Source organism: Hipposideros armiger, unplaced genomic scaffold (assembly GCF_001890085.2).
Source record: "Hipposideros armiger isolate ML-2016 unplaced genomic scaffold, ASM189008v1 scaffold_991, whole genome shotgun sequence".
Classification (NCBI taxonomy): domain Eukaryota; kingdom Metazoa; phylum Chordata; class Mammalia; order Chiroptera; family Hipposideridae; genus Hipposideros; species Hipposideros armiger.
The window spans coordinates 57,263-75,419 of NW_017732341.1; the positions used below are offsets into that span (position 1 = coordinate 57,263).

At 42.7% G+C, this 18,157-nt stretch overlaps 1 protein-coding gene across 1 annotated transcript in view; it reads left to right on the plus strand.

Annotated features, from left to right (window-relative positions):
- Positions 1-18,157, plus strand: part of KL (klotho) — a gene marked incomplete at its 5' end in the record, with an annotated part of 59,634 nt that continues 41,477 nt past the window's right edge. The window contains one exon of the mRNA XM_019631354.1: positions 1-795. Within this exon, the coding sequence (XP_019486899.1) occupies positions 1-795 (795 nt within the window). The remainder of the gene's footprint in view (positions 796-18,157) is intronic.

The window sequence follows — 18,157 nt, forward strand, 5'->3', positions numbered from 1 at the left end:
CCGCCGCGCCGCCCGCGGCCGCCGCCGCTGCTGCTGCTGCTGCTGTTGGCCCTAGGTGGCTGTCGCCTGCGCGCCGAGCCCGGCGACGGTGCGCAGACCTGGGCCCACTTCGCTCGCCCTGCGGCCCCCGAGGCCGCGGGCCTTCTCCACGACACCTTCCCCGACGGCTTCTTCTGGGCGGTGGGCACCGCCGCCTACCAGACGGAGGGAGGCTGGAGACAGCACGGCAAGGGGGCGTCCATCTGGGACACATTCACCCACCGGCCCCCGACGCCCGCAGGCCAGCCCCTGGTAGCCGGCCTACCGTCGGGCGCCCTGACGCCGCCCCCGCTTGCCACCGGGGACGTGGCCAGCGACAGCTACAACAACGTTTTTCGCGACACAGAGGGGCTGCGCGAGCTCGGGGTCACCCACTACCGCTTTTCCATCTCGTGGGCACGGGTGCTCCCCAATGGCAGCGCGGGAGCCCCCAACCGGGAGGGGCTGCGCTACTACCGACGCCTGCTGGAGCGGCTGCGGGAGCTGGGCGTGCAGCCGGTGGTCACCCTGTACCATTGGGACCTGCCCCAGCGCCTGCAGGACACCTACGGCGGCTGGGCCAACCGCGCCTTGGCCGACCACTTCAGGGACTACGCTGAGCTCTGCTTCCGCCACTTCGGCGGCCAGGTCAAGTACTGGATCACTATCGACAACCCCTACGTGGTAGCCTGGCACGGTTACGCCACTGGGCGCTTAGCCCCGGGAGTCCGGGGCAGCGCGCAGCTCGGGTACCTGGTGGCGCACAACCTCCTCCTGGTGAGTTCGAGGGGCCAGGCGGAGGGCCACGCCGGGGACGGGGCCTCTGGAGACGCCAGGGGCAAGAGGGGTGCCCGAGCCTTCAGCTCAGAAGAGGCTCCATATGAACCGTTTTGTGAGGTCACTCACCTAGGATTTGCACCGGGGATGGTGACCGAGCAGTTCGGCCTTCGTTTGGAGGGCGTGGAGTTGGGAAACGGGAGGGCAGTCCCGCAGTGGGCGTGCGAGTGAGTACCCTCTCGAGCCCATTTGTCAGAAAGAAATTGGAAGATTTTTCTCCCGTGAGAAAAAAGGAGCTCCTTTCGCTGGGTGTAGAGAGGCTCTAGAAGTAAAGTGGGAGGAATTACTAGTAGCTATAGGGAGAAATGAGGAGGGTGGATGAAAGTAACAAGCTGGTTCCGAAGCTGCCCAGACAGCATCACTCTCAGCTGGAGTTTGTGGAGATGGCAGGAGTTCAATGTTAATCCAATAAGATTTGTCTTGCTTGTGGCTCAAGTTCAGAGAGCAGCAAATGCAAAGGTGTCAAAAGCGCATCTCCAGGAGAGCGGGTTTAAACTGTCTTTGGAAGTTCTTTCTGTTCAAGCATACTTGTCAGGGGTATGAAGACCCCCCACACCCCAGAACAATCTTAAAGCTAGCCATAAAAATACATCCACAACTACAGGGGATATCGATTGTGTCCTCCAACAACTGTGTTTCCACGATGGTCTCTCCAATTCCTCAGGGAAGAGATTCTTAGCCTGACAAAATGGATTTTAGGACCCTGTGGTACAAAAAGCATAATAAATTTTGACAGCAGGAAGTGTTGATATGCCATGATAAAGTCTCCCAAATAATCCTCTTTTTCTTCCTTTACTTAGTGTTCAAGATTATGTCCCATTGATTTGAGGATTCATTTATAGTGATGTCAGTTGTTGGTACACTTTGTACAGAGTTTTGCATAGCAAGAGAATATTTTGTGTATATGTGCAAACAGTCTAATAAAAGTGTTTACATGTTTTTGGTACTGTAGCTTGGTGACTTGTAGGCCTACCGGAAGACCTATTTTTAAACTTAGAATTAAGCCACATATTTTGAACAAATTCAAGACAAAGAGCACTTCTACATACTTTTAATTGAAGCCATAGATAACTGAGGCAGAACAGCACTGGGTTATTGAATTGACTCAGTGCTCTGAGCTGCCGGTAATGTTAATAATCGCTGGATAGATTGTATGTCAGCTCCACAAAACCACAGATAATAAAAGAATGTTGGGTATCCTGAAAAAAAATTGCAATTTTAGTGATTTCATATTGCTGTATATCTTTTCATTAAGGTACGTTAGAGCAATGGTAATAAAATGTTTCAGTCTGGCCATCGTTTTAAGGAATCAAAAGACGCTAAGCACCACCTGTTTATGGTTGGTGGTAGAAAAACTATGGGAAAAACTGGCCCCTCTTTTGAAGACAACATAAGCAAATTTCAGTTCATACCAGAAAAGAGAGAGAGAGAGAGAGAGAGAGAGAGAGAGAGAGAGAGAGAGAAACAGACAGACAAAGAGAGATTGATTGATTCATGGACCAGCTGGAGGACCTACTACACCATTTCTGCAAAATCACTACTTTAGATTTAAATCACATGAGTTATATTTTTAGAGTGCATGTAATAAACTCTGCATGTATACAAAAGGCATCACTTGCTATTTTAGTGACCTACGTGATCACTTTGTTTATAAAGTGAGGAATTGAGACAGTAGGAGTGTTCTGATGTTTTAAATAGTCAACATGCTTTTGATTCTTGAATTCACTCTCAGCCCTCTGATTAAATTTTCAGCCACATTTTTGTACCCTTACACAAAAAGAAAATTGGCTAAACACTAACCATCCTTCCCAGAAAGGCAGTGGACTTTGTATTCATAAGAAATTAGTGACAGGTGAACACTTGGCTTTCCTGATGCTGTAAACAAAATGCTAGTTGCTATAAAATATTAATTTTGCTTTCAAATTTCTTTGGTTTGTAATTTAGTCATTTTTGTACCTTATGAAGAAGTAAGTTGTCATTCATTATCAAAGACAATATCTTAATTGTTTTCATGAGATATTTTCATTCTGTTTTCCATGTTCTTTCTTGGTGTATGTGTTGGGGGAGGGGGAAGGGAAGTTTTGATTTTCCTGGAAAAGATGAAACATATTCTGCAGGTTTTGTTAATAAAACATTTTGCCTGGGGCTTGGATATTGCTGTTGGGGGCCACTGAGTCCCTCTCGCATATTCATTGGCATTTGGGGACTGATGCTAGTGAAGGATAAAACTGGCCAGCACCCCTTCCCTGCCCCATTCTGTGCTTCTGATAATTTGAAAGTGGGCTAAGGAGACCTCCTGGGGACCCTGGAAATTTGAGCAACCCCCCCCATGAGATTTAAGGATCATTTTCTGATGGCCTGGAGGATAGGAGGCAGGCCAAACAAAATGCAGGATGAATATTGGAGGAGCTCTGCTCAGAATGGAGGCCTCTGTATTCTTTTGTGGGTTTCCATTATTGGGATAAACCTTGACAAAAATTGTGTGTGTGTGTGTGTGTGTGTGAGAGAGAGAGAGAGAGAGAGAGAGAGAGAGAGAGAGAAGAAGGATTTCCCTGCAGAGCTCTGAGAGGCTGGGCTGCTTTGCTCATCATAGTATAACCCAGAAAGAGAAGAAACCTCCTCTCTCTGAATTGAAGAGAAATTGCTGTGCCTTCACAGACCCTGAAAGGTGGTTCTTGATGTCTCCTGAACAACTAGCACTGAGGCCCATAGTTGGGAGTCCAGCCCCAGTGATGTCTCTGAGTTTTTGTTCTGCCCGTGGGTTTTGTTCTCACCCCTGGTCGAGAGGACCAGGACAGAGTTGAAGATACGCATGGGCCTAACAAGGAGTCTTGCCAGTGTTGGTACAGGGGACCTGTGGAAAAGACAACTTCTTTCACTTAGGGAGGTGGCACCGGGAGATATTACTTTGGGCTCCAATGTACAGTACAAACATGATGTACTGAGCAGGCTACGAGGTAACTCATTGTTCATGCATTAGCTGGTCTGTCTGTAGCATTTGTCCAGCTATTCTCTCTTTCTTAACACACCTCCTCAACCTGGCTTCCAGAACCCCACTCTTTTTTGCTTCTTCACTCAGCTCACTGGCGATTCCTCCTCAGGCCCCTTTGCTTATTTCTCCTCACCTTGCCTAAATATTGGCGTGCCCAGGGCTTCCTCCAGGGGCCTCTTCTCTAGATTCACTCCAAGTGATCTTTTTGAGTACTCTGTATATCCTGATGTCTCCAAAGTTTGAGTGTCCAGCCAGAACTTCTACCCTGAGCTCCAGACATGGATAGACAACTGCCTTCTCCACTTAGATGGCCACTAAGCAGGTCACATTTAATGCATTCGAAAGCAAACTCCTGCTTTCCTACCTCTATTATGGTAACTTTACTCTTGGTTGAGTTGGTTGAGTTCTAAACCTTACTCCTCCCGTTTTCTCACATCTTATTGTCAGTCCATCAACAAACCCTACAGCTCCATCTACCTTCAAAATATATCCAGAATCCAACCACTTCTCCCCATCTCTACAGCTACAGATCCATGCCCCCATCACATTCTGCCTGGATAATTGGAATAGCTTTCTCTCAGATGTCCTGGCTTCTCTCTCTCGCTCCCTGCTGTGTGCCATGGTGGATAGTCTCAAGGATATCTTTATGTGTGAACAAGATAAAGTCCTTTGTGTATTCAAACACCTTTTCTTCAAGAACCAGCTAATTTGCTCCCTTTGGCCCTGCACCTGAATGCCATCTCTTTCTTCTATGGAATCCCATAATGCTTCATTCTGATGCCTCCTGCCACACTCTTCTCTTTATTTAACCATCTGCCTCCTTGCACCACTCCACTTGCCAGACAATTTCTTAAGTGAGGAAACCGTGTTCACTTCATCTACACCCAAATGCCATCTTGTCCTTGGTAGGTGCTCAGTTAATGGCTTCTGGCTATTTAATAGCCCGGCTTCACCTTTATAAACTGATGCTCCTAAGATTTGTTCCCTTTGTCAATCTTTCTACCCACTTTTTGATGGGACAGGAAGTACCAAATTCTAACCAGAGAGAAAGGTCAGTAAACATAATGGGGCAGAATCTGACATTTTGGGTAAAAAATTTAAGGTTTATCATCGAATTTATGGCTCTTTTAAAAAAATTCCCAAACTGCTGAAAACTATTTATAGTCACTAGGCAACATTGTGGAGAAGTTTTCAGAATGTGAGGTAGGGGAAGTTTCCTGGCTGGCTGTCGGAGCATGTATTTATTATTGGGTTGAATTTTCATTCTCCAAGTAATAGTGGAGGCAATTTGTTTACTAGGTACATACTCGGATTATATATGCTATGTGTTTTAGGAAGCTCCGTACCAACTTTCCTCTCACTAAAATGCATTTGGCACATGGATGGAATAATAAGCTGGGTTGAAAATTAATGTATTTTATAGAATACTACTGAATTTAATTGTGTGTTTAATCAGAAATAGTTAAAATACCTCCCAAAAAGCTTGACTCACTCCTCTTTGAATACCTGTTTGAATACAGTGTTTATTTGAAGGTTATAATCAAGTCCAAGAAAAAGAATAGAAAAAGAACTAATAAAATTATTAAAAAATCATAGAGCCATGTTTAACAATGGCATTTGAGTTGAAGAGGAAAAATACAATCTAGTAAGCATTCAAATAATGTCACTGCGTACTTCTTAAGTACAAAGTTGATGAATACACAACTGTTACCTGGATATGTGGTGAGTCATGGCTTTTGCTCATAGACATCTTCTGAGTTACTTTAATTTTTCAAACAATACAATCGCTCTAAGCCAGAATTTTATTATAATTAATATGTACAAAAGATGCATTTCTTTCGGTGAATGTTATCTTTTTAAGGCATAAAGGAAATTTTAGCTGTGGGAGGAGAATAGAATACATATCTATTGGGAGGACAAGAAATAAAGAGTGAGTAAATAAAAATACATAGTTACTGAGTCCTCCAACCTCAAATCTTCTCAGGAAACTCCAAAATTACACTTGCAATCTATTCTTAAACAAATAAGCATAATCTACCTTTAATATAGTCTATCTTGAAATATTCTGGTTACAGAATTAATCCGAAGGATCTCTATACCTCTTCTCCCCTCTATCTTAGGATAAACGCTTATTTATCCTCCAAAGTCTTGAGTCAAATATGCCCATTTTGCAATAACCACACGCAGAGTGGATCATTTACTCATTTGTGACTCCTTGAGGTCAGAGACTATATAATATATATATATATATATATATATATATATATATATATATATATATAATTTAAATTTTTAGTGCTTATTTCAGCCGTTGGCATAGAGGAAATTTTCAATGAATGGATAATGTAGATGTGAAATAATCTCTACTTGTTTTAATATGCCCTTTTTCTTTCTTGTAAACTGGGTACTTAGAGCCTGCTTTCTCACGCAGTATCTGGGAAGGAGTTTTAAAGAGTGAGGAAGAACAGGGGAAACAATTTCTGCCTCGATAGCTATATGCCCTTTGTGCATTTCCAGAGCAAGTAACATCCCACTTTCCTCCAGTGCACAGGGCAAGAGGGGAAGGGGAAGAACATGGCCTTGTACGTGCCTAACCTCGCGGCTGCACCATCCCTTCCACTCACACCCTATTGGCAGCACTCAGTCATATGGTGTAGGGAGCCTGGGAATTATTGTCAGCTGTGGAGCCCTGCACTCAGCGAATAATCTATTATGTTGAGATCAGGTGGGAACAGATCATTCAGGACAACCGATCATCTCTGTCACACTGCCTACCTCCCAGATATACTTGTGAATATTAAAACAAAATCATGTACAGCAAATATTTTGAAAAATGTAAAGAGCTTTACAAAGCTTAATAATAATAATAAAAGCAAAAGTTCTTGAGAAATGGTCCTCTTGAGCTGTTTAGAAAAAAGATTAGGCAAATGCTTTAGAAACTGTTGGCTCACTTAACTCTTCATTTGCAACCTGTAGCATTCAATGGGATGAAGTCTGTAATTATTTCAATAGCACTTGACCAAATATGTTCAAATCATTTTGAAATAACTACATAAAACATAGTATTACCAAGTAACTTTTCTGGACACAGCTTGATGTTTAAAAGAAGTCTATGACTTCTAAAGTCTATGACTGATACAATTTGATATATTGACTAAACTGAAGATAAATATTTAGTGAATGTCCATGGCTCCAGTCCGAATATATATATATATATATATATATATATATATATATATATATATATATATAATCAGTAACATTATTGTTTGAAGTATGGATATCAGAACATCATCCATGAGCCAGTATTGTTATAGTTTAATAAAATAATCAAAATAAACTGAAAGCAGTGATGTGCATTAAGTTAAAATATAATGGTTAAGCAAACATTTTCATGTCTATAGTGCAGTTTTATTTTATAATTAGAATGGTAAAATTAGAAGGCACCAGGGGAAAATCCCAGGTCAAATTTCCTCTCAGGACAAAGTCCTTGCAGCGGCAGTCCTGGGGTCCGCCAGCTTCTCCTCCACTATTTGCAGCAAGAACTCCGTTCCTCTCAAGTGGCCCACTCGGTTTTATCTTTTATATTGAACAGAAACCTGCCCCGGTACAGGACGCACCCCTGGTTGTCTCTTTGCCTTTCTAAATCTCAAAGAATAAAACATTGGTTTTTGGTTTTTTTAAAGATTTTTATTAAAATATTGCTAACATACAATATTATATTAGTTTCAGGTTACATCATAGTTATTCAACAGCACCCACCTAGCACTATACAGAGTTATTATTGATTATATTCTCCATGTGAAAGAAGTGATCACCATGGTAAGTCCAGCAAACATCTGACACTATCAGGGATATAGGGTACAGCATAAGGAATATAGTCAATAATATTGTAATAACTGTGTATGGTGTCAGATGGGTACTCGATCTATGGGGTGATAGATGGGAGGGGGGTTCAGGGCAGGGTGAAAAAGGTGAAGGGATTAAGAAATACAAATTGGTAGTTATAAAATAGCCATGGGGATGTAAATAAAGTATAGAAAATATAATCGATAATATGCTAATAACTATGTATAGGGCCAGGTGGGTACTAGTCAGGGGATCAATTTGTAAATTATATAAATGTCTAACCACTATGCAATACACTTGAAACTAATATAAAGTAATGTTTTTTCCTTTTGTTTGTGTTAGCTGAGCCACCCTGCCACCTGTTGGCAGCTCAGCGACATCTCAGCTCAGGCCAGGAATCGAACCGGCGACCCTGTTGCTCAGAGCCCACACTCTTGAGCGAGCTCTTAACCAACTGAGCCACTCAGCCGGCCCTTAATATAAAATAATATTGAATGTCAACTCCAACAAATTGCTTTGTGACAAGACAGTTTTTCAAATATCTGAAAAGGCCACTGCGTTCAGGTATATTGTTGAATGTGAGCATGCAAATGTCACCCTTGAGAGGCCTCTTAATCTTCTGACACTTAAGGCTAAGGTGGGGAGGAAGATGGAAAACCCACCCTTTTTATCTCCCCAGTGGGGCGTGTCATGGCTTTCCAGGAACCATGCAGTTTCTAATTGTGTGTGGGACCTGACTCTGTCCCATTATCTTACCAGAGGGCTGCAGGTGGGTGTGATAACTAAGGATGTGGGGCCCCCGGTTTCCAGGCTCTGCACCCTGAAGAGAATAGGATTCCTGGCTCCTCAGGAGCATTTGCAGCGGTTCTCAACCTGTGGGTCGCGATGCCTTTGGGGGTCGAACGACCCTTTCACAGGGGTCGCCTAAGCCCATTGGAAAACAAAAAGATATTTACATTACGATTCATAACAGTAGCAAAATTACAGTTATAGGGTAGCAAAGAACATAATTTTATGGTTGGGGGTCACCACAACATGAGGAACTGTATTAAGGTGTCGCGGCATTAGGAAGGTTGAGAACCGCTGATTTAGAGGTTCTTTCTGGAAGGGTCTAGGGGTGGCTTCAAAGCCACAGCAGAGGTGGGGGGCAGGGAACGCATGTTGCTTTTGGGGAAGCTCTCCCTCCTCCTCCCACGACTCCCCCTTCTCTTTGGATTTCTCATCACATGGTCCTCTCCCTCTCACCCTCACCCTCTTGGTGACTCGAGTCCTTCCATAGTGTCTGGTGTTTCCTCAATGTCAGGCCTTCCTGCAGGCTCTGCAGAGGTGGGGGCAATGGTGGGAGGGGTCTGTCACTCTGGGCTCAGTTACTTCCTCCCTGATATTATCTGAGGTCAAACATAACTTGTAGCATGGTTATTCCCTTACTCAAAGCACACTGTTTGGCCTTCATGAGAGATTTCGCATCGTCCTATTTCCCTGATGTGGCCAGTTCCCTGGCCCCTTTTTGTTCTCTATGGCCAGGTTACATTGCAAAGCTACCGGCACTGACAGAGGAGGAAAGGATTGTCTCTGGGTCTGTAGGTTTGCCCCAGCTCTGGAAGGGGCTGGGTTTAGGGTAGTGGATCTCACATTGCCAGAAAAAGAGAGAGAAGGTGAGGCCCCTGTCCTCTAGTCATTTAGATGTTAGCAGGGGAGGGATAGCCGTCATACAATTACATTAAAATGTGTAAGTGCCTTACAAGAAATGAGTTCCAGGTACAGTGGGGGTCCCCAGAAAGGAGGGATGGGTTAGAATTTTGGGGGGTAGTGGAGTGGGGGGAGCAGTCAGGGGAAACTGCTTAGTTCATGGGCTGACAAACTTTTTCTGGAAAGGACTAGGTGTTAGGCTTCATGGGTCATAGAGTCATTGCAACTGCTCAGTTCCGTGGGCACAGTGAGAAAGCAGCCACCGGCCAAACGTGGGTGCGTGGGCAGGGCTGTATTCCGGTAAAACTTCATATGCAGAAACAGGTGGTGGGTCGGACTGTTGGGCTAGTGTGCAGGCACCCACCTGCCACGGGAAGGGTGACACAGAGTTCCAGGGGACGGTCGCACAGTCAGGGCAGGGAGAACAATGTGATGGTTCACACTGCGGGGTCAGTACTTGGAACAGCTGAGGTGTCAGGCAGGAGAGGAGGTACAGGACCGGAAGCTGGAGAAATCTGCCTAGAACTGGTCAAGGCCTCTCTCGTAAAACGACGTGCTGAGCACCTTTTCGCTGCCCCAGATGTCCAGTGCACATTTCTCGTCCTGGCCTGACTTTTGTGACCGCAGTCCAAGGCGACAGTAGCCATGTTGGCTGTCACCTCCCTGCAGCCTCAGATTAGTGTGGAGTCAGCTAAAATGTCCCAGGCTTTAAAATTTTTCCCCATGTGATGCATATATTTTTTCAAATTTTTGTTTTGGATTTCTTCTAATAAATACCCAGAAGTGGAATTGCTGGGTCATAAGGTAGATCTATATAGTATTAAATGTTTGAGGAACCTCCATACTATTTTCCATGGTGGCTGCACCAATTTGCAACCTCAACTGCAGTACAGCAGTGCATGCGGGTTCCCTTTTCTCCACGTCCTCACCAACACCTGTTGTTTGTTGATTTATTTGATGATGGTCATTGTAACAGGTGTGAGGTGATATCTCATTATGGTTTTTGTTTGCATTTCCCTGATGATTAGTGATGTTGAGCATCTTTTCATCTGTCTATTGTCTATCTGTATGTCCTCTTTGGACAAAAGTCTATTCAGGCTCTACCTTTTTATAATAAACCAGTAATATCGTAAAAAAAAAATTCTCCATGTGAGTGGCCGTTAAGCCAGACTTTCTCTGTCATCTCCTTTTGTTGTTTATTTTTGAATCTTATAAATTTCGTCTTCAATGTTCCAAGATAAGAGGAGGGTTCCCATAGATGGTGGGTGATTATTAAAAAGTGGAAATAACCTAAATATATTAAGGGGGTCAGTTAAAGAAATAGTGGTACACATGTATAGTGGAATAGTATTTGGCTATTAAAATGCCTGTGTATGGTGATTAAAAAGTCAGTTGTTGGCTCACCAAGTGGCTCAGTTGATTAAGAGCTCATTCAAGAGTGCGAGCTCTGAGCAACAGCGGTTCAATTCCCAGCCTGAGATGAGCTGCCAACAGGTGGCAGGATGGCTCAGCTTAAAAAAAAAGTCAGTTGCACATGGTACGTAGTTAAAAGAAGGACGCCAGTTATATTACGCTTCTTCCATAACTCTGCTGTAGAAACCAGTGTGAACAAGTAGTGAGCACTTACCGACTTCAGCTGTGCCAGGCTCCCTGTACCACCTGTCCTTCCCACCAGGCCTCTTCCCTGACATGCACAGCCTAAGTTTTATATTCCTGCTTTCTGCGCCCATAAAATCCCATCCTACCTCTCTTAGTACATTTATTGAAATGATTTGTTTGTTTGTCTTCCCCCAACAGCCCTCAGCTTTGAGATGCCAGGGCCATATTTGTCTTGCTTCTATTCTATCCCCAAAGCCTTCAGGGCCTGGAAAAAGGGAGCAGGCAGGCATTTTTTTGCATGAAAGAAAGAATGCATGGAAAGATTTTGTAGGATATCTGATGGGCATTTATCTTATGTGAGACCACTTTATGGATGGTGTAGATGCCCATCCATTGCAGTGTACACCTGAAGCTGAAGCTGAATAATGCTGAATGTCAACTATAATTTAATATATATAGTCACAGAATGTGGAGTACAGCATAGGGAATAGAGTCAATGGAATTGTAACAGCTATATACGATGTCAGAGGGGTAGTAGACTGGGGGAGGAGGGCTATCACTTTGTGAGGGGTGTAAATGTCTAACTATTACGTTGTTTTGTACACCTGAAACCAATAAAAAAAAATGCATGCTTCGCCTCCCCCCCACCCCACCCCCCCCACACACAGAGGTGAAAGGAAAAAAGGAAAATGTTAATAGCGAGTTATTTCTGGATGGTGGGATTAAAGGTGATTTTTTTTTCTTTCTGTTTATCTGGGTATTCTAATTTTTCTATAAGCAAAATGTATTATTTTTGTGATGGGAAATAGTAAGTAGTGTTTCTGAGAAAAGGTGGCAGATTGACTTTACCCATCTAAGAGGGAGGGGGGGGGAAGGGAGGAAAAGAGAAAAGAAAGGAAGGGGGAATAAGAAAGAGCCACAAGGATGGAGAGATCATAGTAGAAGCAACATTTTGGAAATTGAAAAGCAGATGGACAAGTTATTGACTTAGCAGACCTGAGAAAGCTGACCGCTAAGTTGGCAGTGGGAGAAGCCAAGCCCCAAGCCTATGACGGCAGAATCTTCAAGGGGCTCAGAGAGTAGCAAGACCAGGTACCCTGGATCTGGAGGGGAAGAGAGTGAGAGTGAAATGAGGAGAATTGGTTGAAAATTGTTTAAGAAACAACTAGATTTCTAGAAACCTTCCCCAAATCCTCATTGCTGGGTATCTGCCCCCTCTCCATGCAGAAAAAAACAACAACTGGAAGTTAATTTTTTGGAGAGTATAAAATGGAAGGTGTCTGGACTGAGGAATGCCAGGCACCTTTGAGGGCGTGAACACCATATTGAAAGTAAGCATTAAGTAAACATATGCAGCTGAAAGCTGAGGACCTCCCCACCGAAACCCGCACCAGCCTTATTCTCTCACCAGGCTCTCGGAATGGTGGCAGTGTGACATTTACTGTCCAGGTAGGGACTGGAAGAGTCTTCTCCAGGGAATCTGATGAGCTCCTGAGGAAGGACCTGAGATACTGATGCTGGAGGTTCTACAACAAATAGCCAAGACAGATCACTTTTCTGTGAAGCTCAAAGTCAACAGACCTCACCCATATGCTCAGACCTTCCAGTCAGGTATTTTGTTTCTCAATTCTTAAATATGAGTAGATAATCAAGGATCAACAGACATCGGAGACAAACCTCTAATGTGGAACATTGAGACCCACACAAATAAACAGCACAAAAAGCAACTTGGAGGAAACAGAGGTTATACAGGGAGAAAAATAAGCTAAAGAAACAAAACAAAAACCTATTTCCCATTATAAAATAAATGTCATGGGATTTCCCTTTATAAAATAAATAAATCATGGGCTGTAATGTACAGTATGGTGACATGGTTAATCTTTTTGTATCATGTGTTTGAAAATTGCTAAGAGAATAGATCCTAAAAGTTCGCATCACAAGAAAAAAATTTATAGCTATGGTGATGGATGTTAACTAGACTTATTGTGGTGAACATTTCACAATACAAGTTCTGACAAATACGTTTGCAAACTCATCCTAGAAAAAGTGCTACATACCTCATTGCTGAATATCACTATGGTCACCTTCGAAGTACTCCCCTTGGGAAGCTATGCATCAATGCCAGCACCTAGTCCACCCTTCAAAGCAATTTTGGAACTCTTTCTGGCTTGGCCATCAGAGCTGTCATCATATTACCTTTGATGTCCTGAATGTCATAAAAATGTCTTCCTTTCAATATTTCCTTTATCTTCTGGTAAAGAAAGAAGTCATTAGGGGCCAGATCAGGTGAGTAAGGAGAGTGTTCCAATACAGTTATTTGTTTATTGGCTAAAAACTCCCTCACATGTGAGCTGGTGCATTGTGGTGCAAGAGCCATGAATTGTTGGCGAAAGTTCAGGTCATCTACCTTTTTCATGCAGCATTTCCAGCACTTCTAAATAGTAAACTTGGTTAACTGTTTGTCCAGTTGATACAAATTCATAATGAATAATCCCTCTGATATCAGAAAAGGTTAGCGACATCATTGCAGCAAGTTCATGAACTCACTTGTCATTTCTCGTATATACACATACTGAACCTTGTTGTACATTTGAAACTAATATAATGTTATATGTCAATATGTCGATAAAAATAAATTTTTTAAAAACCTAGTAAATGTTTAAAGAGATATGAAAAAGTACTGCATCTAGAAAATAAGAAAAGGATAATATAACAAAATAGGGGAAATAAGAGCACTTGGAAATCAAATACATTATAGCAGAAATGAAAAAAATAATAGAAGCATTGGGAAATAAAATGATAAAATCTTAGTATAGCACAGGAAGGCAATGAGATGGAAAATAGTTTTAAAAATAATAATAAAAGTAAGAAAATGTAGTGGACCAGCCAGAGGTCCAACATTCAAATAACAGAAGTTCCAGAAAGAGAGAATGGGGATACAGTAGAGTGTTATGCCAGTGGCTTCCTTGAACCATAACTCTCAGTATTGATTGTGGGCTTGACCATGTGGCTTGTTTTGTTCAATGGGATAGTAGCAAGTTTGATGCAAGTAGCAAGTGAATGTACTTGGTAAGTACATTCATGTTGGAATGTTCTTCCCAGGTTAGTCCATCCTAAAAGCCAGTTTCAGTACTTGGGTTAAATCACCGAAAGATGAGAGGCCATATGGATAGAGATTTCAGAGGATTAAAGACTATTTTGGACATTCTTGCCCTAACTGAGACCCCAGCCGAATGCAGCATATGAGTGACCTATTTGAAATGACATGGAGTAAAAGAACTGCCCAGCTAAGCCCAGTTAACCCTCAAAGTCAAGAGAAATAATCAATTTTTGTTATTTCAGTCCCCCAAATTTCCATATAGAACACAAAGTACTGGGAGAGATCAATACAGAACATAGCGTAAGGTCCTTCTTCCTAGGGACTCAGCCACCTCTTTAGCCATCTAGAACCTCTTTGAGTTACAGATCTGAAAATTGGCTACATGGGAACTGAGCAAGAGATCATGACTTTTTACTTCACCGTACTCTATCTACCAGTCTTAGCAGTCCATCAGACTATGTCATTGTAATGGTATTTATGACCTCCTGGCTTCCTGGCTTTAAGTGCCACCCACTACCTGGTCTCTGTTACTTCAGGTTCTCATCACACCTATGGATGGTAATGAGCCCAGCTCTGGGACCACCTGTCCTACTGTCAGCCCTGGAGGAGTGCCACCACTGAATTTCTTAGTGATGCCAGTGTCCTCTGACTAACATTCTAGATGGCCTTGGTGAATGGTGTGTCTTCTTACCTGGCACTCCTGTGAAACACCAACCTCTGGCGGATGGTTTGGCCTCATGTAATATATCCATTCCAGCATGCCTGCTTCTCTAAGCTTCTTTTATTCCTTCCTCTACCAGTAGTGAGGGCAACTCAAGCATCTCTGCCCATTCAGCGTTGACCATCACTTTTTCTAGGCTTCTCAGAAGCATCCTAGTAGCAACTTTGCCCCATTCCCTGGGGTCATTGCCAGAGCATTAAAGCACATTTTTGAAAAAAGTGCCCCCTAGTCAATGAAGTCTGTCTTGTCCTGTCTTATATTCCAGCCCCTTGGTCAAGGACCTCCAGTGGTACTCCTGGGGTTCTTGCTAGTACATGCTAAATCTTGAAGCTTTTTTAGTGTATAAGTCTTTTCTATCAGGCCCAGCTGTTTCCAGGTGGAATTTAACCCTAGCCAGTGGCCTGTCAGCTCCTAAGGGGGACACGTGTTGTCTTTTGAGTGTGAGGCCTCTTTAGCATAGGGAGGTGCTGTCTCTTACTAGGGAAGGGTGGGCCACCTCTCTAATCTCCAAAGGTTCTGAAGGATCTGAAGAACCCAGTTCTTCAGGGGCACCTACTTCCCATGTCTTAGAGTCCCAGGATTTCCCAACCAGGACTCTGACTTTGGCATAACGGACCTGCCTCAGCTGAGCATAGAAACATCTCTGGAGCTCGGCAGCTCTATCAGGTCCTAGGCCAAATGCTAAGCTGTGTTCAGGCTTCCAATGCAGGAGATACTAGCCTCTCTGTAAGCTACCAGTGAGACCCTCTGGCTCTCCTACCGACTGCTTGTTAAAGGTGCACAGCTTCTCATGATCTCTCTATAGGGTCCCAATACAATACAGCAGGAAACAGTTCACTCCCCTCTCCTTGTAGGCACTGGGGTGCCTGAATCATTGCACCTGTGGCAGCATTCCCTCTGCACCTGGAGTGTTCCCCAGGTTACCACTGGTGAAATATTTAGCAACTGGGACACCATCTTGTGTCAGGGGACTCTTTGCCCTAAATATCACTCAGAATGGCATTCTTTTTGCCTTCTAGGAGGTAAAACCTCACTTGTGTTTGTTTGGGTCTTCTGAGAAGCAAATGTCACGGAAGGATTAGATGTGCAAGACATTTATGGAGGGAAACAACTGTGAAGGATAAAGGGGAAGGAGCCAGAGAAAGTAGATGAGCCTTTGGGCCACGCCGCATGTCTGACACCTGTGAAAGAGGGTGAGCAGGAAGGAGGATTGGGTGGTAAGAGTCTCAGATGGCAAGCCTAGGGCAGATCCAGGCCAGTGAGGAGTCCTTGAGCCTACACTGCACATTGGAAACGTCTATGGCTTGCAGGAGAGGGTTTGCATTAGTACCCCCGCCATGCTCAGTCATCAGGGAGTAGCCTATGAGAAGCATGTTCTCAGGGAGGTTCAAAGAGGGTACAACTAGTACCATCAGTGGTGTTCTTTTTTTTTAATTATTTTTTATTGTGAAATACACATTTTTTAGAATTAGTTGCAGCTGTACAACACAGTGCAATAGTTATACTTTTTACCCCTCGAGGTGACAACCCCCTTCCCCCAATATCATACATATCTATTATAATTCCCTTGACTCCACACCCACACTATACTCCACATCCCATGACTATACAATATTATACAACATCAGCTTCAGGTGTACAGTGCAGTGTCAACCCATCCATGATGCGGTTTCCCTAGCAAGACATGTGACCATCTGACACCCTAAAAAATATTTACAACATTATTAATTATATTCCTCGAACTGTCTTTCATGTCCCTGTGGCAATATTGTAGTTACGAATTTATGCTGTCTAATCCCTCCCCCTTCTCCCTCATCCCCACCCCCTCCCAACTATCAGCCATCAATTGTTCCTCTATATCTCTGAGACCACTTCTGTTTACTTTGCTCGTTCATTCAGTTTTTTAGATTCCACATATAAATGAAATCATATGGTATTTGTCTTTTTCCGACTGACTTATTTCACTTAACATAATAGTCTCTAGGTCCATCCATATCATCCCAAATGTACAATTTCATTCTTCTTTATAGCAGAGTAATACTTCATTGTATAAATGTAGCAGTTTCTTAATCCACTCATCTACCGATGGGTATTTTGGTTGTTTCCAAGTGTTGGCTATTGTGAATAGCGCTGCAATAAAAATAGGGGTACATATACTTTTCTAATTAGCATCTTGGGTTTCTCTGGATAAATACCCAAGAGTGGAATGGCTGGGTCATACGGTAGTTCAATTTCCAGTTTTTTGAGATACCTCCATACTGATTTCCATAATGGCTGTACCAATCTGCAGTCCCACGAACAGTGCACCAGGGTTCCCTTTTCTCCACAGCCTCGCCAGGACTTGTTGTTTGTTGATTTATTGATGATAGCCATTCCGACTGGAGTGAAGTGGTATCTCATTGTGGTTTTTATTTGCATTTCTCTAATGATTAATGAGGTTAACATTTTTTCATATGCCTGTTGGCCATCTGTATGTCTTCTTTAGAGAAATGCCTCTTCATATCGTCTGCCCATTTTTTAATTGGGTTGTTTGTTTTTTTGGTGTTGAGTTGAATGAGTGTTTTATAAATTTTGGATATTAACCCCTTTATCAGATATATCATTGGCAAATATTTTCTCCCATTCAGTGGGCTGCCTTTTTATTTTATTGATGATTTCCTTTGCTGTGAAAAAACTTTTAAGTTTGATGTAGTCCCATATGTTAATTTCTTTTATTTCCCTTGCCCGAGGGGATATCTCAATAAAAATATCACTCAAGGTAATGTCTGCAAATTTACTCCCTATTTTTTCTTCTAGGAGTTTTATGTTTCAGGTCTTACATTTAAGTCTTTAATCCATTTTTGAATTTGTTCTTGTATATGGTGTAAGTAGGTGGTCCATTTTCATTTTTTTGCACGGGTCAGTCCAATTTTCCCAGCACCATTTATTAAGTAGACTATCTTTACTCCAATGTAAATTCTTGCTTCCATTGTCATAGATTAAATGATCGTATATGGATGGGTTTATTTCTGGGCTCTCTATGCTGTTCCATTGATCTATGTATGTTTTTATGCCAGTACCATACTGTTTTGATTACTGTAGCCTTGTAGTATGATTTGATGTTGGGTAGTGTGATACCTCCTACTTTGTTCTCATTTCTCAAGATTGCTGTGGCTATTCGGGGTCTTTTATGGCTCCATATAAATTTTTCGGATTATATGTTCTATTTCTGAGAAAATTGTTCTTGGTAGTTTGATGGGCATTGCATTGAATCTATAGATTGCCTTAGGTAGTATTGACATTTTAACTATATTAATTCTTCCTATCCATGAACATGGTATGTATTTCCATTTATTTGTATCTTCTTTGATTT